Source organism: Xiphophorus couchianus, chromosome 22, assembly GCF_001444195.1.
Source record: "Xiphophorus couchianus chromosome 22, X_couchianus-1.0, whole genome shotgun sequence".
Classification (NCBI taxonomy): domain Eukaryota; kingdom Metazoa; phylum Chordata; class Actinopteri; order Cyprinodontiformes; family Poeciliidae; genus Xiphophorus; species Xiphophorus couchianus.
Window position 1 is genome coordinate 1,577,750 of NC_040249.1, and position 22,029 is coordinate 1,599,778.

At 39.2% G+C, this 22,029-nt stretch overlaps 1 protein-coding gene across 1 annotated transcript; it reads right to left on the reverse strand.

Annotated features, from left to right (window-relative positions):
- Nucleotides 1-1,344: 1,344 nt before the first annotated feature.
- On the reverse strand, nucleotides 1,345-16,620 carry pitx3 (paired-like homeodomain 3). The gene is made up of 4 exons (XM_028007848.1): nucleotides 16,334-16,620; nucleotides 10,604-10,721; nucleotides 7,406-7,611; nucleotides 1,345-4,090 (listed from the first exon to the last, which is right to left on the reverse strand). The coding sequence occupies exons 1-4, from the start codon at nucleotides 16,523-16,525 to the stop codon at nucleotides 3,521-3,523; spliced, it is 1,086 nt and encodes a 361-aa protein (XP_027863649.1). The 5' UTR covers nucleotides 16,526-16,620; the 3' UTR covers nucleotides 1,345-3,520.
- Nucleotides 16,621-22,029: the final 5,409 nt, after the last annotated feature.

Genomic DNA, 22,029 nt, shown 5'->3' on the forward strand with positions numbered 1-22,029 from the left:
TGCTGCATTTTCCATTTAATAGGTAAATGAAAATAGTTAGAATCACGTTTTTGTTGATGAACTGTGTGTGTGTTTATGGTCAGACTTTGTGTACAGGTTGCCATATCCCAGGGACTTCATTCTGTTTTTTCCGCATTTTAGGAAGACAAGAAACAGAGGAGACACATTAAAAATGCCAAATACACCAAATAACCTAATAAAGTTGAACAAAAGACTGTTAATTTACTTGTTTTGAGCCCGCTGGTTTAGCGTTTCTTCATTCAATATGTTTGCATGCAGTTTGTATTTTCGCCACGAGGTGGCCACCTGAGTACGTCGATGCAACGCAACGTCGTTCATGTAGGGAGAGATGTGCGTCGTTGGAAGAAAGTAAGACCATTTGTGCTTCGTTCCTGTTTCTTAGACACCGAAAAGCTGTTGCCACACTAGGTGTGGTAAAGCATTGAGACTTTTTGAGACGCTTTTCTGTATTATTTTATGGTTTGTGTTTCTGAGGTGTGTGTGCTGTTGACGTCTTGATTAGGTCACCCTTGTAAAAGAGACCTTGCTGTCACAGGATTTCAAGATTCAAGTTGATTTTATTGATCCCCGCAGGGAAATTATTTCGTTCAAGTAGCACAAAAAAAAAAGAAAAAACAACAAATCAAACAGAGAAAAAACTAATTAAAAGCAAATACTATAAGTATGTAATGTATATTTTGGCACAGCAGCAGCTGTGATAATTATTTATTATTTATATGCATTTATATCGTGCATTTTTAGAACAAATTGTTCTAAACAAGCCTTCCGGTTGGCTTTTGGCCAGGTGTTTAATACCTTGTGGACATTTTTTGTATTTGTATTTGTAGTAAGAGTACTCACAAACCAGGAGTTAAAATTCAGTTTATTTTCTCCAAGCAGAAACCACGTTAGTAGGTTGATACCTGTATGAAAAACTTCGAAGATAAACTTTGGTTATCTTGATTTTTGTATCAGCCATCAATTGAAATCAGGTGTGCTGAAGGAGGTTGCTGTAAACATGCAGGGCAGTGTTCTTTGAGGTCAATGGTTGAAAAGCACTGCTCGCTGCCAACTGACTCTAAATTGGGGGGGAAAGAGTTCAGACTAGGTTTGGACTTGACCCTCAAAGACTTGAGAATTAACTGTGGCTCTCTGGCTGCCCTCGCTAGGAAACACAGTTCAATACTTTTCACTAAAGCACCTGGGGAACTCTACAGCACATGCCAGATTTCTTTTTGTCAATTTTAGTTAATCGTTTAATTCTATTCAGACAAACATCCTCCTCAGAAAATTAGTTCAGTTGGAAGGTTAACCCTTTTTTTAATTAAGCGGTATTATGCTTGCTTTTTTTTTTATCAAAAAGATCTCAGCAAGTAAAGTACAACTCTGATCCCAAGTTAAGTAGCACAGGGCTGGGGGGTTAGTCTGCCTTACCTTTTCATTTTGTACACAGATGAATGTGTTAGTTGTCAACCCAATCAGAATATAACAACATTTTCAGATGACACAGTTATTCTGAGTCTTCTAACAGACAATCCCGACAGTCACAAATCTGCAGCAACTGCGCGATGCTATCATGTCAATATGGACCTGACTCTCTGAGGAATGTTTCCAGTGCTTTGCTGATTCTGTGCCACGATCAGGATTACGGCAGTTCTGAAGGCAAAAGGGGGGGAGGGGGAGGGGGGGTCCAACCCGGTCCTAGCAAGGTGTACCTAATAAAGTGGCCAGTGAGTGCATAAAGTCCAGAAAGCTACAGTTTAGGGAACACTGTGAGAACAAGTACTAACGTTCTCGTCATGATTAACACATGCAATATTCTCACTTTTTGGTAAATGTTCAAAAAATAAAAATAAAAAATTCATGTCCCAAGGAAGTAATAATAAATACTTGCATTTTAATAGGACTTTACAGGACCTTTTTGCCTGGACATAGAGATTTTTAACCAATGTTTATTTATGTGATTTCATAAGATGCACATCCACCCCCCCCCAAAAAAAGAACAACAAAAAACATACCAAAGGGTAAGTACATTGGTAAGGAATGATAAGTACAAGGATAAAATGGTAACAGTGCAGTGCAGAGAGACGAAGGGGTGAAGGAACATAGTAACCTGGAGCTGTCTAGAGTTTTTTAGCTGTAATGGGACGCTCTGTTTAATTGGATAGTCTACTTGTAGTTCATGGAAACATTTCCTTTACTTATTTTTGATGAGACAACGCAAGCAACACCAGGATAAAAGCTTGTATTTTTAAATGTTTGCTTCGCATTCTTACATACATGTTTACGGCCATGGACCAGGAACAAATTTCTATACTAAATGGCTTTTCAGAGTTTTGCTTGAAAATTTTGCTCGTGTACTGAATATAGCGTGTATTTAAATGGATAACTTTCTATTTAAAATTACAGACTCGTGTTCACTTTCAAGACTTCTCAAACTCCAGAGTTCCCCATGAGGAACTGCAGGGTAAAACCATTTTTTTTACTTTTTTATTTTTTTGCAATTCTAGTTTCTAAATACTGTGCACATAGAATTTTTATCTATGGTCCTTACTAGGTTTCTGTCATACGATACCATATTCATACCCCAGACAGATTTAGCGTTAAAAGTAATATTCCAAGTATAATTTAGCCAACATGTTTTTCGGACTCAAAATAATATCAGTATTTGATATTATTAATAATATTATACTATTATTTTGTTTTCCACCCAGAATCCCATCTTGAATCTGAGGAGAGCGAGCTAAAAATATTTGGTGACAGCATGGAGACTTTCTCACTCCAAAGACTTGGAGAGCTTTGCTAAAGATAAATTATCCTGTGAACACGTGAAAAACTGCTGGTCAGATATTACAGGAGAAAGTTAGACTGCTGCATTGCCAATTATGATTTTTCCTTCAATCATTAAAAAACATAGAAATAATTTTGGAAATGCCTTTTTAATATAATTTAAACAAAAACAGATCAAATTTTAATATTCATAGTCCCTTCACATTGTCTACATTTGGACAGAAGTAAGGTTCTTGGTTGAATAAAACACTTGTATCTAATTTTGCCAGGGGTATGAATAACTTGGGGCTCATTATATATATTCACAGAAAGCAGGAAAACAAATTGCTGGCTTTGAAACCACAAGCCCACTTTCTGTGAGAGCTCTGCTCTGTTAGCATCTTGGGTTTTCTTACCCAAGATGCTAACAACCAGTCCAACAGTTCACTTATCCGTGATTTCTGTTATTTCTCTCATCATGCAGTTCAAAAGAAGGAAAATCAAATCCTCCTCTTTAAAACTAGCTTGAAAATGCTCGATCAGTTCTGCAACTGTGGTCAATCCGCAGAAGAAACAACGGTCCATCTGTGGAGTCCCATTTGTTGGTCTTGACTGTGACTCGATTGATGGTTAACCATCAGGACACAAACTGACCTGCTGCACCACCAGCGGCTTAGAGATGGAACTGGAGAGATGAGAATTCAGAGTGGCGGTGGGCTTTACAGCTGGTTTGTAAAGTCATATGTGGAGTTCATACAGGCCGGTCCACAGCATACTGGCAGGGGCTTAGGTTGGACACGGTGTTCTGCACCGCTGGATAGGCGAAGTTGGTGTGCTGCTTTGCTTTAAGCCGTAGGCTAGCCAAGCTGGAATTGCAGGTGTCTCTGTACATGTAGGGGCTGGCTGTGGTGGCGTAGGGGCATGTGGCTGCAGTCACCGCTACAGAGTTGAGCGCTGTGTGGCTGTTGAGGTTATTGATGTTCCCCAGGTTGTTTAGCCCGGCAGCAGGGACTCCAGTTACAGCCGAGGGCACCATGCTAGAGGGCATGTTCATGGAGGAGATGGAACTTGTAGGCGAGAACATAGGCTGGGTTGACAGGGGCGTTACATTCATTGAGTTAAAGAATGGGAAGCTTTTGGCAGACAGCGGGCTGCTTGCTAGCCCTTTGGCTGCCCAGTTATTGTAGGAGTAGCCTGTGTACATTTCATCATACGGCTGCATGAGTCCATTGAACTGGGCGCCAAAGCCATTTTTACACAACTCTGCCTGCTGGTTCCTTTCCCTTTTTCTCCACTTTGCACGGCGGTTTTTAAACCATACCTGAAGCATAGGAAGAAAGACAATCATATGTTTGTGCAAACAATTTAGTTGCAGTAAACTCTGAGCAATAGATTAAATGTCTTATCAAAACATCAAGTTCTATTGTCTCATTAGAAAGGAAACAAACTCAAATCAAAGGTTGCTCCATTACATCAAAGTTAGGTGTTTTCTGGCAGTTTTATCTACAATATGCCTTACTTTAGCAAAGAGATGACTTTGTGATCATATTTACTGAGGAAAGGAATTCAATCCCTGAATAACAGGCTTGAATACAAGATGCAAAGAGAACCATGAAATAAAACAAGTGTGTTTTAGTCCTGCTTTTACTCAAGAGTGTAATTTATTACCTACTAAAGAAGCACGCTTGATTGTATGTAAATTGAAGATTTTTAATGTTCTTTGAAAGATAATTCTGTTCTGCGCAAACATGGAGATGAGGTCACCAGCTATGATAATATGGTAAAAAATTATTAGAGTGCAGTTATACTGGATTTAACGGTGAACACCTTTTGGCCTGGGTGAAGGGGTCCCTCACCTTCATCCACTTTATGAATTTGATGTTGGCACGAAAGACAAAATTTCAGGAAAAAATGAACAAGTTTCTTCCAATTATTTCCTTCTTGAAACAGTCTGAAGTCAATAAAGTCTAATTCTAAAAAAAGATCCAGCCAGAGCAACTTAAGCCCACTCTCATGATTCCAGTATTACTGTGTGCACACGGGTAAAGACATAATGATCCCACAAATTAAGATGAAATGTACGATCAAACAGTATTAATCAGACCTTATTGAAACTAATCAGTCACTTATTTAGATAGTGGAATCTAAATGAAAGTCATGTCAGAGAAGGGCAATCTTCAAATTTGTAATTTTATGGTCTATTATCTGCGGGATATTAATTTCATCAAACCTTTGGTTAAAATTTCAAAGGAACAAAATAGATCTTAGGGAAAGTTCATCTGTGGGTAAATTCATGGAAAACTTTGCTCTAACTTTTATATCGAAGATAAACAAGATTAAATGCTTTGCATTTGGAGTCATTCCAATAATTTATATTAATAAAAAAAAGGTCAAAAAAGGAGGCATATATATCCTACACACTTATCCCATTGGGGTGCTGGTGCCTATTTCCAGTGGTCAATGGGAGAGAGGCGGGGTCCCCCAGTCCATCGCAGCAGCATGTGTGTGTGTGTGTGTGTGTGTGTGTGTGTATAAATGAGCAGAACAAGGCTGGAATCAAAAGGCGCTTTTGTCCTTGAATGCATCATGGCACTGTGTTCTCTACAATACTTTGCATTTGATTTTAGTAGCAAATCATTGCCTGGAGGTGTACGCAATTTGTCTCTGAACAATGTTTGCATGTTCATGTTAAAGCCCAAAGCACTCTCCATCTTGGGAATAGGTGAGAAACCAAATGTATTCACATTTCTCAATGCTGGATTATAACCAGATGGTAATTAGAGCTTCATATTGTGAGAAAAACTTACAGCGAGATATAAAACAAATACGAAGGCAAATTATTGAAAACTTAATTATGCTGTTTTACCAGCTGGTCAGAAGTTTAAAGGCTAAAGCCCACAAAACCCTAACAGTGTCAAAAAAAGATTTAATAGTGATAAGATAGATAAGATAAGATAAATCTTCATTGTCATTGTCAAGCAGGCACTGTTCTAGTTTATCAGTCCAAAAATTCATGATGGATGCACGTGTTTCCAGCAGTCTGGAAGGGAATGCTGCCTCCTGCTGCTTTAGTGTGGAATTCATCCCATCCATCTATATTACACACGTATCCCTAGTGAGGTTGCAAGGGGTTCTGGTGCCTATCTCCAGCGGTCAACAGGCGAGAGGCGGGGTCACCCTGGACAGGTCGCCAGTCCATCGCAGGGCAACACACAAGACAGACGGGACTAACAACCATGCACACACACTCATACCTAAGGAGAATTTAGACAGACCAGTCAACCTGACAGTCATGTTTCTGGACTGTGGGAGGAAGCTGGAGTACCCGGAGAGAACCCACTCCTGCACAGGAGAACATGCAAACTCCGTGCAGAAAGACCCCAGGCCGGGATTTGAACCTAGGAGGAACTCGCTCCCATTTTTGTAAATCTCTTATGTTTATCCTTCCCTAAACATTTTCCTCAGGATTTAAACCAGGAGAACATGTAGGGTGGTACATAAGAAGAAAATTGTTTCGCTGGATAAAGTTGTTATGAACTTCTGCGTTCATAACACAGAAGTCGAGCAAAGTTAATGTATTTCACAGGGATGCCTGCTGCAACATCTCCCTGTAGCTGTTTTTGATGTCCCTGCACAACCTGAATCAGAAAGCTCTCCAGATCATGACAAAGCATCCTCCACTGTGTCTTGTACAAAATCTATCTACTGGGACTTCCTTGTTATGCCAGTAACATTGCAAGCCATCAGGAACGTCCATATTCTACCTTTCACTGTCCCATACTAGGTACTCCCTTACACAGTTCAAACACAGTGAAGTTTTTAAAGTTTGCTCAAAATTTGCATGACAATGGGATAGAAACATAGCTAATGACTGTATGTGTAATATAAACAGGCTTCCCCATGATCATAACATTTCTCCATTTAATCAATTATATAGGTCTGAGGATTGAGGGTTTTCATTATCTGGAATTCATAACTAACAATGTTAGTTATGAATTCATTCTAATAAACTCTCATTCTCAGAGATCTATTACACACTCTGAGTAGTGAATGAGTCTAACGTTTAGAATTCAATTACTAAAATAAAGGAACTGTTCAATTTTATTCTAATTTCCAGAGATGGACCTTTTATGTTTTTGAATGAATAAGGAAATAAGCCAGAATACCACAAAGAGGGGAATATACTCTTTTGTAATCCAGGATAATCAACCTAGATCACACATGTGTTGATATCATGATATGTATGTACAACCGACTACCCTCAGTGAGTCCAGATTTTGTGATATAAGCTTTGGTTGAAGTTAAATCTCCCAGTGCAACTGTGCCATATTTTCAGAGGAGAAAAATTTGTCTGCCTCAGATCACGACTGTAACACAGTCAACACAATCGAGAGTCATGTTGAAAGCACCACGCGACACTGTCCAGTGTCGGACCGACTGACATGTTGACCTTTTTTTTTTAAATGTCCTGCAGTTTAAATTGACCCAGTGTTCTTGCAAGATCCAAACACGCTTACGTGTTTTAATATAGCTAATGTAACATAAAAACAAACAAAAAACATACAGAACTCGGTTTCCTATTCCAATGAGATAAGAGCGACTGTGTGTGTGTGTGTGTGTGTGTGTGTGTACCCACCCTGACCCGAGCCTCAGTGAGGTTGGTCCACACAGCGATCTCTTCTCTTGTGCTCATGTCTGGGTAGCGGTTTCTCTGGAAGGTGGCTTCCAGCTCCTGGAGCTGCTGGCTGGTGAAGTGAGTCCTTTGCCGCCGCTGCTTCTTCTTCAGAGAGCCATCTTCAACACCTGACTCATCCAACTTGGTCTGCTGGGATTTCTCAGTGTCTGCAGATAAACAGGTGCTATCATTATTATCAGTTTCTCTCTCTGTGTGTTTTTCTTTACATTGTATTTATATAACACATATTAAGAAGAATTTATAGGTGTACATTGGCAAGGAGTTGGGAATTATTCTGATGCTGCATGTCCAGTTGTTATTTGCAATTGTCATTATTACTATTACTATTATCTATAGATTTTCTTGTCTTGTTATGAGTTAGTTTGATTAAATAAGTGTTCACTTCTTTCTACTCCTCAAGCATAAAAGTCGTGGTAAGCTAATTATTTTTGTTCTTGGTGATGCACGCACATCCGTACTGACTGCTTTTTTATCTTGTTTTTAAAAACCTGTTTGAAGTAAATCAGACAATTGCTGTACAGAATGGCAAGCAACAAAACTAACGTTTGAAAAATATTGCTAAAAGACAGAACAGGGCCTCGCTAGCCCATACTTTGCCAAATTAAAACAATCCTCTTTCTTTGTTGGCATGTTTGTGATGGCAGATCAACGTTTTAAGCCACAGTTCACTGGAAATCTGTAGAATCTGACCACTGAGCAGATTGCAGATGTCTGAAAACTCACTAAAACGTCTTTTCTCATTTACAACTTTTGCCACTGACTGACATGGTGGACATTTATTGGCAGACCTCAAGCAAGATGGAATGTTGCTGCTGTTCTATAAATACCAAAAGCAATCTTACTCAATTTAATAAGGTATTATAGAATGATTGACTTCTATTGTGATTGTTTGAAGGTTTAACACTGCTATATAAATTAGTCTAACAAAAACAAATCCAATCTCTACTGGCCTGAAGAAAAAATTAAAATAAAAGCACTGGGTGTCACTGCACTTCAAGAAGATGTGCTTAAAGATTAGTGCAAAATTCAAATGATCAAGTCAAAGTTCTTTGTATCTATACGTGCCACACCTCCATATAAATTTGCATGAAGCTCATAATCAACACACCCCAACCTCAGATGAATGAAAACATAATCTCTGTTCAAACAGCAACTCAAGCCCCTTCAGGCAAGAAACCGACAACCGTGATTGTGCTACAGTGCTAGGGAAACAAACGCAAACAATTATTACATGCAAAGCGGATCTGATGCTGCGGCCGACTGCGTTTTCTCCCCAGCAGAGTTGGTTTAAAGGTCTGCTGAATGTTATGTCTGCCTGGGCTCCTCACTGCCAGATCAAACTCATGCAATTTGAGGACCTTACGGAAAGACGTGAATTTAGCTGGCTAGCTAATCCCGTGGATCAGGCCTTTGTGACCGGGGCAGGTTGGGTTCTGTTTGGTGACGGCTTAGGTCTCTGGGAGCAGTTCAAAATGATCAACTGGGTTTAAAAGGAAGCTCCACGGGGCCACCAGCAAAACCAATAAGGGCCAGGCTGAGGCTGTTATCTGGCAGTAAACTGACACTGGTAAGCTGTCACTTAAGTCTATAACACAGCACAGAGGAAAGGGCTGGCCTTTCAGAGTGATGTCCTAATGAACAATGGGACCAGTTTGACTAACAATGTGCCAGAAGGAAGAAAGCTATACTCCAGCTCTGTGCATCGGATTATTTTAAGCAGAAAATTCACTTCAGCAAAGTATTAAAATTGTCACCTTTCAACACCTGGGAAGACAGAAAAGATCTCAAGCTAACAAAAATGCTGCAAATAAAAGAAGTCAGTTTATTTTTATTTCAGGAAGAAAACAATAATCACATGTCAGATGATTCAGTCAAGGCTTAGCAGCTGTAGCACTCCTCTTAAGACATAAGTTACATTTAAGTAAATTTGTTTATCATTCTCCAAAAGAATTAAGTCTCAACTATGAGAAATACTCTTCTCATAAATGAATGTCTCTTAACAGGAGTGTCTGTGTTCAGTCGTTCGTTTTATTAAAATAATTATTTGTCTTGCAAAAACAAACAAACAAATAAGTAAATAGGTTACAAAAATCTTGTGAAGCACAAATTACTTAAAAAAAATACTGTAGACATTTATATTTATTCCTCTTCCACAGACTTTAAAAGAAACAGAAGCCAATTTTTAACGCGCGTGGTCCACAAAGCCTGAGTTTCAATTAGAAAATATATTTTAGTTCAACATTTTTAAAAACGTTGTTAGACTTTATAATAAATCACCAAATCGTTTCTCCGAAAGAAATGTGTATAAATAAGAATACTCTTTGGAATAAAAAGAAAACGTCTGGTGTGTATAATTACACCTCGATCATTTAAAATGTGTCGTTTAAGAAAGTACCTAATTGGAAACGGGTGTTAACCGGTGGTTTGTGCACTTTTGCAGCTAAACTAAATGTTAAATATAGCAACCATGAAGGCTTGCGGCTCAATAAACAAAGCTTCCTTAAAACAAGACGCATGGAGGCATTTTTTTACTGCGTGTCTTTTAAATACTTTGACTAGTTAGAATGTTATAATCGTACTTCCTCCAAAGCGGTTTGCAAACAACGTTTATTATTTAAAACGTCATAAACAGACTGAGCCACAAAATCAGAAAATATATATATATGTATAAAAGATTTATTCTGATTACATCAGGAGACGTCATAGGTGTCTCTTTCTTTTCTGTTTGTAAGGTCCACGTGTCGGTTCACGGTGATCGGTTAAGCGCCACCGATACGAGCTGCCGGTTGATTAATCAGCGCACCGTGAACCGGCGGACCCCGGGAACCGGCGGACCCCGGGAACCGGCGGGCCCGTCACGCTGCCGCGGACTGAGGCTTCGCAGGGAGAGCGACACAATAAACTATGACATTGTAAAAAAAAATTAAAAATCACAAAACTGGGGTTAAATATTCATAAATGTTATGACATATATGCTTATTGAAGAAAACTATTTAGACCAAGGAAGTTAAGTAATTAAAAATGAAACGGTTTCGTTCAGAGCAGTCAAAAAAAAAAAAAAAAAAAAGAAGAAGAAGAAGAAGAAGAAATGTTCTGATCCATATATCCAGGAAGAGACAGACAGATGTGCTGACTAACCGCTTTGGTCCTGGCCTTTACATCCAGACTCGTGCTGCGGTGTTCCGGAGTCAGAGAGAGACAGCGCCGGGCTGCGGGTCTCACTGTCTGTCAGCAGGTTAAAATCCATCACCAGGCTCTATGGCAGACACACACACACACACACACACACACATGGAGGAGAGACATGTCATAAATAGGTTAATATTCCCAGGTCATATTTAACACAGGCGCTGTGATCCTCAAATCAGAGAGAAACTTACTTCATTGTTAAACACTTAGTACCATTTTGTGTGTTTTTTTTTTTTTAATTGATTTTTTAATTTTTTATTTCATGCAGTCTAACCTTTCCTGTTTTGAAGGTGTGAAGGATTTTACAGCTCACTGTTTTCCAGTGTGTCTAGAAATTCAGACTTTTACATAAACATCAGAGAAGACTTTACAGAAAACTGTTGTAATTAGACTTCGTAGTTGCAGTTGTAGTTATAGGTCACCTTAGAAACTTAGCAGAATTGCATCTATTTTCAAATCTCTCAAATGTAATAAAAGTCATTTTGCAGTGCATTTTATACATGAGACTTTAAAAACTTTTTTTTTTTTTTTACTCTTTGTGGTGCTGTTGCAATAAAATCCCGTAAATCAACAATATCTCCATTTTGTGTTGCGCTTCATCTGTCAGTAGCTTCCATCGTGTGTCTATTTTTTTCCGTGTGTGTGGCGGTTGTGAGTCTTTACAAGAGGTTGACACAAGCAGCTGGACGAAGCCCCTGTCCTGCGCACTGGGTCTATTTTGGAATGTGAGACGAGCTACAAAAAAAAAAAAAAAAAAAAAAAAAGCCTCACAATGACATTTTAGTCTAATTTCAGACTTGCGGGGGTGAAAGCATTGTCTCCCACGCTGCGGCTGATTTGCCCCGTGATCAGTTAGCGCTTTGGCAGTGTTGATGGAAAGCAGAGCCGTCCAGATCTGCCAAAAGCCACGAGAGGTTCGGGATGCGATGCAAATAAAGCCAACGTGTTGACAGCAGAAACAGATTTAACCAGACGCATTGGCACGCTTGAGCAACTTCGCAAGTCCAACTGGCAAAGCAAGATGATGGAAAAACCCAGAATAATAAAAAATCAAAAAGGCATCTAACTGTTTGGCCTTATTTTCATTATATATATATATATATATATATAAACCAGCATATATATATAATATAAATCATTATATATATAATATAAATCATATATATATATATATTTGCATTTCCAGTGGCCTCAGTATGCAAGCAGAAGTAATGCTGTGATAGTCTCCGTCTGGGCAGAGCTGGACAGCCAGCTGGTCACTGCCGGTCTCCGTATTGTTACAGATGTTATAGATTTTATGTGTGCGATTGTATTTTCTGATAAACCTGTTTTGGGAAGCTGCATGCACACACACACACACACACACACCTACCCTCTTCATGTTTCCCTGCCATCTCTTATCTATCGTGCCAGCTCTTTGTATTTTGGTTACATGAGCCTTTGTCATGATTTGTACACAAAACGCACAACAGCAACACACTGACTCCAGCACTCAGAGGAAACTATATACCCTCTGACAGCCACTGTCACCTTCTCCCTAATGAGCCACTTTACCTTGCAGTTGACATAGATCACACTGATGAGTATGTATTGTTATACATATGTAAAAAACTAAAAAAATAAGCAATGCTTAATGCTTAATTGATTGTCATCAAGACATTAATAGCTGAGTTTACAGATAGTCGTGTTTTTATCATTTCTTTTTAAATGAAAGTCAGACAAATCAGTTTTCATTAGATCAGTATCATGATACTGAGATCTTCTGTAGAATCTCCAGCCTCCACCTATAGACTCCAAGATTTCCCTCAGTGTATTATAAGCCTGGCGGACCACCAGGCTTTACTTGTGCCCCCACCAGGCTTAGCATTGTTAATTGAATCGTTTTTGGGTTATTTTAATGATTGCTTCTTTTTTTTTAAGACTTTGTAGTTGATGTTCAGGTATTAATCTTCCAGTCTTCCAAAAGTGCATAACTATCAAATGATATTTTCAAATGTCCTGTCGACTTTAAACATTTTTGAACTCAAACACACGGCCAGGTGGCTGGATGTCGTAGCGCAGTCTGGCTGTGACGCTGCTGCCCCAAGAGATGACGACAAAAGAGATGCGACACAACAACAGACTTATAGATCTACTCCGACATACTGACACAATGCATTCACAATTCTAGAATTCTTTGTAAAGCAGCGTAGTTCTTTCACCAAATGAGCGCAAGTCGGAACGGCAGGAAACGAGACGTTTCCAACATTCGTCGAAAGTGTTCAGTGGACGAAAAAGGAAGAAAAGCGAGAAAACCTTTGACCACAGTCTGGCTTAAATTTGACGTGCAGGTGGCAAAAGGTTTCCACTTGAACGCCTCTCGACTCCCACTTTATGTAGATTCCAATAAAATGACTTCCACTGAAGCACTGGTCCATCTTCTGACTTCTGTCTACTGACTCTAAACTTACAAATTATTTTAGCAGGTCATAAAGTCACTAATTTGAATGAATGTAAATTGGTTTATTTGAAGCACAAATTGAAAACAAATATCATTTTAACAGGTTTTTTACAAGACAAACAGATCCAATTCACATATATATATATGGGCTGATTCAGATTTAACTACATTAATTCCAATTCTACTACAATGCTGTCAGGTTTAGTTTGTTATTATCCCAGTTAATCAAAAAAGTTTTCTTTAGGAGGAATCCTGGAAAACTGCATAATATCAATGACTTTCCAGGCGTCCCGAGCGAGATTTGCTGAAGACTTTAAAGAAAAGGCTGTCATCTCAGATTTAAGAAAAATGGCCTTCTGCTGATGGATGGAGGTTTTTGTTGTATCATTTTGGGGGAAAGAAAGTAAGATTGCTGAAAGGAAAACCACTGGATTAAGACTGAAAAATAATTTCTACTTCAGAAAGATTTACCTTCCTGCCTCCAAGTAGCAAATATATCAATTGAAAAGGCTCAGTGACTAATGTTTGCATAATGTATTAAAAGAATTACTGAGAACAAGTCTTTGTCTCAATTCAGATTTTGTTCATAGTGTCTGTGGATGGCGCAAGGTTTTCCGTTTGGACTCAATTTTACTTCTAAAAAAAACAAACAAGTACTGTTGTTGGAGGGGTTGTCTTTTATTGTTGGGGTTGGGGGGGAGACGTGGGGGGCATTTCATAACTGAATAAAGAAAATCAGTCCACATGTTTATTGTGAAACCGTGCTTTTATATCAGAACAGTGCAGAAAGACCGTGGCTGACTGGCATTGCCGTCACAGAGGGGACTGGGGCCCCAGGCCCCTTTTAACCTAACACACTCCTCAGGAGACGACGTCATGTTTCCGAAATCGGGAGCTCTCCTCCCTCGGCGGGCCCAGACAGCTGACACTGTGCTCAGCGACCGCTCAGGGGCCCTCTGTGGAGAGGAGTGCGCTTTTACAGGGCCCCGGCTATTTCCTGGGGGGGGGGCACTTTATGAGGCCCTGGAAAAACAACCCCCCCCCCACCACCACCACCACCACACACACACACACACAACCTGAGGTGTGGACTGCGTGTCTAACTTTGATGTCGAGGTGCAGCGGAGGCTTTCATTTAAATACCGCCTGTGATAATAACAAATAAATAGTAATGAGAAGCAGAAATCCTCTCCCTTTTTTTTTTTTTTTTTTTTTTTTCCTCAGGAAATTGCCGGATCCATCTGGCGGCGCGGACGCATTCCGCTCGAACCCCCGGCACGCATCACTCCGGGAATTATTCATAAACGCGTCGAGAATTAATTCCCGGGATTAGGAGTTGATTAAGATGTGTGTCACTTTGCTGTCTGAGAACTTATTAAGGGCCTCCTCCAAGAGGCGGCAGATGGAATTCCAGACCAATGTTTGTAGATGTTAATTTCCACCCTGGTATAACATCTATTTGCATATGACTGAGGGACTGAGAGGCCGAGGCAGTCCCGCGGCACAATCACCACAAGATAATTGTCTGTTCCGGGTAATAGGAGAACCTCTGCAGTGATTAACATGGAGCTCATCTCCATCTAGAATTTAAAACGATTTATCGAATAAAAAAAACAAAACACTTATGTTGTTCATTTTGTAAGTGTAAAAAAAAAGCCTCAACTCGTTAAGAGCATTTATTTATTTATTTTTATTTTTTATTTATTTTTTGCCAGGGTAAACAATAAGGTTTGTGATGATTTCTCATTTCATAATTTGACTTCTCTTTGGGCTCATTTTGTGAAGGAACCTATATTTAAAAACAAAAAACATTGATTTCATTCAAAGTAGTTTCTATTAAATTAAGGGACTTTAAAAAATAATAATAAAAAGATCTCGGGGGGGGGATGGGGGGGGGGCACAGGAGAAATTCATGTTCAACCTAAATGAGTTTAACGGAGCTCAATTTGGAATGAATGCGTTTATTTCTAGCAACAGGGTTTCTACAGTCAGTGTACAATTAGTATTTTTTTGGTAATGAGATTTCAAGCCGACTAATAATAGGAGCCTCCCAGGGTTTATGCAGCGTCCCGGTCGGCCTTCACGCACAGGACAGGCTGGTAACCAGTAAAGGAACATTTACATCCATCCCTTCAGGCCAAACGCTGACACGGATTAAACAAATCTCTGTCTCATACGTCCGGATTTGCTATTGGGCCTAAAGAGGCCATAAACTGAACGTCTCCAGAACCATGCAAATTGCTAAAATAACTTGACATGTTTTGTTTGTTTGTTTGTTTGTTTGTTTGTTTGTTTGTTTGTTTGACCAATTTTCTCAAAACCCAAATTAAATTAATCAGACAACAGCTAGCTAAATATCTAAATAAATAAATAAATACATATCTAAATCAATTAGTAAGTCTGTTATGAAACTTTAGGTTCAATGCAAACTGCGCTTTTCACATCCATTTACAAAAACCGTAGAGCTATTTATTAAGGATAAGAGTAGAGAAAAATGTTTTTATCTGACGTCAGACTGCGAGATTTAGCATATTATTATTATTATTATTATTATTATTATTATTATTATTATTATTAACACTAATAATAATAATAATAATAATAATCTTATTATTATTACTGTTGGCTAATTTAAAATTATCTGATATTTTGTGCCGCGTCAATTTGTGGCATAGCATATAACAAATGTAAGACTTAAGGTGTGTGTGTGTGTGTGTGTGTGTATGTGTGTGTGTGTGTGTGTGTGTGTTTGTGTGTTTGCAAGTTGTGCCCCTTGCAAAACTGTTGTGATTTGCGCACAAAGACAAATATTGTGGATGGTTAAAAATATTTTGATATGTGGAGGACGTTGTCATTTAGGCTGCCGTTGTTTGTGGTGACAACACCCCCACCCACACACACACACACACACACACACAAAACATTCTGACTGCAATATGTAATTCCAGCGGACACAAAAGCAGCTGTTGAGTTTTGTTTGTTTGTTTGTTTGTTTGTTTGTTTGTTTGTTTGTTTGTTTGTTGTTTTTTGCCAACAGTGAAAACGAGAAATGACTTGGCAAACACACGCGCAGCCTGATGCAGACTAAACGGACTGACCGGTCAGTTGAGCGAAAACAGTTGTTCTCAGCTCAGACACGTAAACACGAAAACATGCTGATGAACAAAGTGACGGACATAAAAAAAATTAAAAAATAATAATAATAAAAAAAAGGAGGGAAAGTGCGCTCGTGCACTTACGTGAACTGCCGGTCTGGCCAAATGAATCCGTGGAAAGGGCAAATAACTTTGCTTTGTGCTGCTGGGTTTCCTGGCCTCGGCTTCGCTGGTGACGTGAACAAAAAGTTCCAAGATGCGGTATAATGTCAGGGAAAAGCGCCTGACAGCCAGCGACGTTCCTCTTCTCGTTGTTCCCTCCGTGCTGATCAACATGAAGCTGCGCAGGAGTGAGGCTCGATCCCCTCTCAGAGCAGAGGGACGGAGGTGGGCGGGGGTTCACTTCATGTTAAATATTGTGTGTGGCGTGCAGGTCCTGCTGAAGAAGGGACAGCCTTGTCTTTCTCTCTCCCTCTTTCTTGTTTTTGTCTCTCTTCGAGCTCGTAACACCACCGCCACGATTCTTCTCCCGTTACCTGTCCACGACCGTCTCCCGCCTCTCTTCTTCTGTCAGCCCTTCCATTTATTCATACATGGTTGGTTAAACTGGGGCCTTAAATAAAATCTAAAGAAAACAACAACAACCAGTGAATTTACTGCGAACCGCTCCAGTGACCATAGCATGTGTAGTTGAGAATTAATTAATAAATGTCACATATTAATGCATGATCAAAACAACAATAATATTAGCAGAATTTACTCAAATTTGATCAACTACTAAACTCTCCTAAAATAGAGAAAACTGATGGATTGTACTGCTAATTTGAAGATCCTTTGGTTTCCAGAGATAAATAAATACATTCACGTTCCCATTAGTGCTTAAATTTAGAGGGTACATTAAAGCAGCAGAAATGTTGAATTTTATCCCCCAGTGTGCCAGACATTCCCTCCCCAACCCAAATGGGGCCCCATTGATGGTAAGTTCCAATTTTAGTGAGAAAAAAACTGATTTAGTGTTGGGAAAGTTTCTTGTTTTTTTGATCATAGGTACGTTTTGCTTGATACTTACACAGTTACAGCTAGAATCACACGACTAACATCATTTGAAAATGTAGCTTATTAAACTAAATGTGTTGCATGTTTCCTCAGCTAATTTCGAAGCGCAACGTTAACACCATTAGCTAAACAATAGATGACAGGTGCCACAGTCCACTCATCATGTATTTAAAAATGCAAAACAATTTTACTTTTTAATTTATTAAATTTAAAAAGTATGGCATTGGTTAAGAAAGTGATAGATGCCATTCATCCATCCATCCATCCATCCATCCATCTTCTTCCACTTATCTGGAGTCGAGTGATGGGGTAGCAGCCTAAGTAAGGAGGCCCAGAGTTCCCTCTTCCCAGCCACTTGGGTCAGCTCCTCCAGGAAGCTGGCCCAAGTGGCTGGGCCTTCTCAGGACAGCTGAGAAACAATTGTCCCTCCAACGTGCCTTTCCCTGGGAATCCTACAGGTTGGACTTGCCCAGAACACCTCAACAGGGAGGCATCCAGTAGGCATCCTAACCAGATGCCCGAGCCACCTCAACTGGCTCCTCTGAACGTGAAGGAGCAGCAGCGACCTTATCTCTAAGCGAAAGCCCAGACACCCTACAGAGAAAACCCACTTATCCGTGATCTCATTCTTTCAGTCATGACCCAAAGTTCATGACCAAAGATAGATGAATCGAATAGATGAGGGTAGGAACATAGAAGTCTTTCTCCATGGACTCCCGAGTTTTAGCCTCAGCAACCATTGGAGCTGCATGCCGCTTGGTTTGCTTTTGGAGTCCCACAGGCCAAAAAGGCCTGATAGGACTCCTTCAGCCTGACAGCATACCTCATCAAAGGTGTCCACCAGCGGGTTTCAGGGTTGCTGCAGCAACAGGCACTGACAACCGTGCGGCCACAGCTCCGATAAGCTGCCTCAACAATGGAGGCATGGATCATGGTCCACTCATATTCAGTGTTCCCCACCGCCCCTGGAACGTGTTCAAAGTTATCCTGGAGGTGAGAGTTAAAGCTTCATCTCACCAGCAGACCCTTATAACACTTTTGGGCCTGCCAGGTCTGACCAGGACTACCAGCGCCAACTCACCACCGGGTAGAGGTCAGTGGATAGCGCTGCACCTGTCTTCACCCGCATGTCCAAGACGTGGCTGCAGATCAGATGAGTAGACAACAAAGTTGATCATTGAACTGCGGCCGAGGGTGTCCTGGTGCCAAGAGCACATATGGACACCATTATGCTTGAACATGGTGTTTGTTATGGACAATCCATGACGAGCACAGAAGTCCAACAACAGAACACCACGGGTTCCTAACCACACCCCTCACTGTCATTGCCCATGTGAGCATTGAAATATCCCAGCAGAACAAGGGAGTCCCCATGAGGGACACTCTCCAGTAACCCCTCCAAGGACTCCAAAAACGTGGGTAATCTGAACTGTTGTTCAGCGGGTAAGCACAAACAACAGTCAGTACCTGTCCCCCAACTCACAGGCAGAGGGAAGTTTCTCCCTCTCGTTCACCAGGATGAACCCCAACATACCGGATCACAACTCCTTCAGCCTGACAGCATACCTCACCAAAGGTATGAGGTATGCTCACAATTTGGATAATACAACAGGATCATCCAAAGAAAATTGCAGCCAAACTTCCTCCAACATTTAAAGCTGTGGACCAACATATTTTTTGTATTTACAGGCTAGTATCTTTACTTTGCCTGTTATCTAAAATACTAAAAAAAAAAAGATCACCCAAGGCGTTGATTCGTACATCAATAAGCATGACATGTTAACATATTGTCAGTCTGGTTTTGACAGGTCCTGGGTTGAGTTGGGTGTTTTCTGGTTAAGTAGGACCTTCTCTTTTAGCCATGATGGGCAGTGAGTGATGAAATGGCTGGAGGCATCACAGTATTCACATAAACTTGATTGCACTCTATGTAGGTGTTCCTCTGGCGAGAGATAGGCCCAACCAATCTACATCAACATTAAAGTGATAAGCAATTTAGTTAGAAGCTGTCTTTAAATGTAATGCTGAGAAAGAAAAGGTGGACAGGCATCTCATTCAGTTGGTCAGCTCAGTTCGAAGTTTTCAGTTTTTTCATAAGTCTTTTATACTGTATATTAAGGAATGTGAAGTTTGTTCTGTCAGAGTTAAAAAACCTCGTCTTCATCAGGTGCTATCTACCAGGACCATCCTCTATCTACTGAAGACAATTATTTTATTGACTTTAAATGGATGCGTTTTGGATGGGTGTAGTTACAAGGGGTGTAGCAATATGTTGATCCACATCCATATAGTGATTTAATGATTAATGGTCCGATTACATCAAGGCAAGGCAAAAATGCCGATCTAACTCGTCCTCTTTAAGATGATGCAAGATTATTGAAATGCATTTGAACTTTCAGTAGTAGGCAAAGTGGTGACCTTGGTTAAGATCTGTTCAAATGTTTTGTTTGTGACATCAAAAGAGAGAGAAAGTTTAAATTCTGTTTTATTGTATATAAAAACGGACTTAAAATTTCATTATTTCACGTGGATGGAATAAAGACCAGCATCTGTTATGATTGCTTTTACGTGTTGAAAAGTAATAAAGGCCTCCTTTAAGTGAACTGATTAAAAAATGTACTTTAACATGGGTCATTTGAGACTATTGAACAGGTAATATATTATTATTATCTTTTTATTCACAAAGAAATTTTTTTAAAATGTAAAATCCTGATGCCTGTAATCACTTAGAAATAAAAATGACCAAATCATATTTGAGTTGTTTTGGTGAAATGATACAGAACAACTTACAAATAATTGTGTTAGATGGGCATATGGTATTGCATCAAGTCAGTTGCAAACTTGTGAATTGAAATGAATGCAAATGGTACGATGACAGACTTTGTGATATCGAGAAACATCATATCTTCCAAACAAAACACCGATATATCATGATAAAGCGAGTGTATTTATTTCTAACTTTATCTGGTCACAAAGAGGCCAATATTTATCTAATTTCCTTAGCAAAAATGTCTAAAGGGAAGAGGTAAAATTATGTTTTTGCACAGAAGGTCATCAACAGCTGAAAAAATTTTACATCTTGGCAAGATCTACCTCATTAACCCTTTCTTGCATGAATTATGATCCTTTGTGTCAGAATTTTTTTTCCATTTTTAAATTTTTTTTTCTTAAGGCATAAAAAAAGGTAGGAAATTTTTTTTGTAAAAATATATTTTTTTTTATGTGATCAATTGTAATTTTGTCCAAATACAAAGTTGTTATTTGAGAAATACATCATTAGTATTGTTCCTTAGGGGTTATCTGATGTCACAATATTTTTTTTACTTGCAAGAGTCGCCTACAGTAGAAGGAGGGACCGGGTCTGTTCTCATGCTTTTTTGTCTGTCGGCCATATTGTATTTAACAAAAATAATTTCTTGCATTTGCAGCTGATGGCCAGTAGTTGATGATATATTTTATGATGCATTAGTGTCCACTTCAGTGGTCTGTGTGCATTTATAACATAAAAATCCACAGGAAGCACAAGAAAATGGCTTTTAGAAAGCTGCCCACTGTAGTGACCACTATGCATGAAAGGGTTAACAACAATCTTAGTTAAACTTTTATTTCACCAGGCAAAACATTAAGAACAATTTCTTATTTACAATGTATATTGAGAAGACAAAATGAGTATAAGTTGTAAGATTTACAGTAGATTAAAAGGATCTTAAAATCAAAAAGACCATCTACAGAACATGAGACATACGCTTTCCTGTTTAATATCTACTGTTTGCCAAGTCTTAATCTGTCAGCTCTATGGAACAACTTTATTGGAGGTGAAATAATCTATTCTATGGTTAATCTGGAAATGGGATTTAAGGTACACCTCATAAATATGTCTTTATACAATAATTTCTTTCTGCCATTTCAAGATCTAAAGAAGGATCAGCATAACAAGAGGGGTGGTTATCCATTTCTTGAGTTGAATCAACAAATCAAGTCAAAGAGAGGTTAAGCAGTGACTACATGAATGACATTTTCCAAAGCAACATTTTGTATTAGGACTTTTCATCAGTCAGATAAAATATGATTCTGAACTCACCTATCCAGACATGGACCCTTTAGTCCTACCTGAAGGGTCAAAATCAGCCAAAGGATTGGGGTATTTTTATTCTTAAGAAACTGATCGTTGTTCTTTCATCCAAAGATTTTGAGGGGATTCAGAGGATGACCACTTCAGACCCTTTCTTTTGAAATTATACTTATAAGAACATGATGTTCTTTCAGAATGCAACTAAAGATCAACCCTTGACAGATGAAAAATCTGACTTGATCCAGAGAACATCATTTCCAAATGGAAACTGTAAAAGTTCTGCCATAGCATAGTTTTCTCAAAGGTCTGATTTATGCTTGAACAATTTGAAGTCTGAAGATTTCCAGGAAAAATGGATAATACAAGACAACCAAAGACAAACAGTCTAAAATCAACTACGGGATTAAAATGGGACCCCTCCATGAAAATCTCTGTGCTCCATTGATGTTTTAGTATAACAACCGATTGTTGCATTCTTCTTACTGTTGTTTCCGTTGTGTTTTGCTTATTCAGAATTGTTCGGCTGACATGTTTGAACGTGTTTTTGCAAAGAAAATTGTGAAAGTATTCACTTTTTAATGTAATCTGATAACGCTTTGCTCTAAATAGAACATGTGTAAATTAGTCATGGCAACAAGATTACCGATTACATGATTACTGTATGCAGATGTGAAATGCTACAAAGACTTAAAATTATAATGGACAAAGGTTG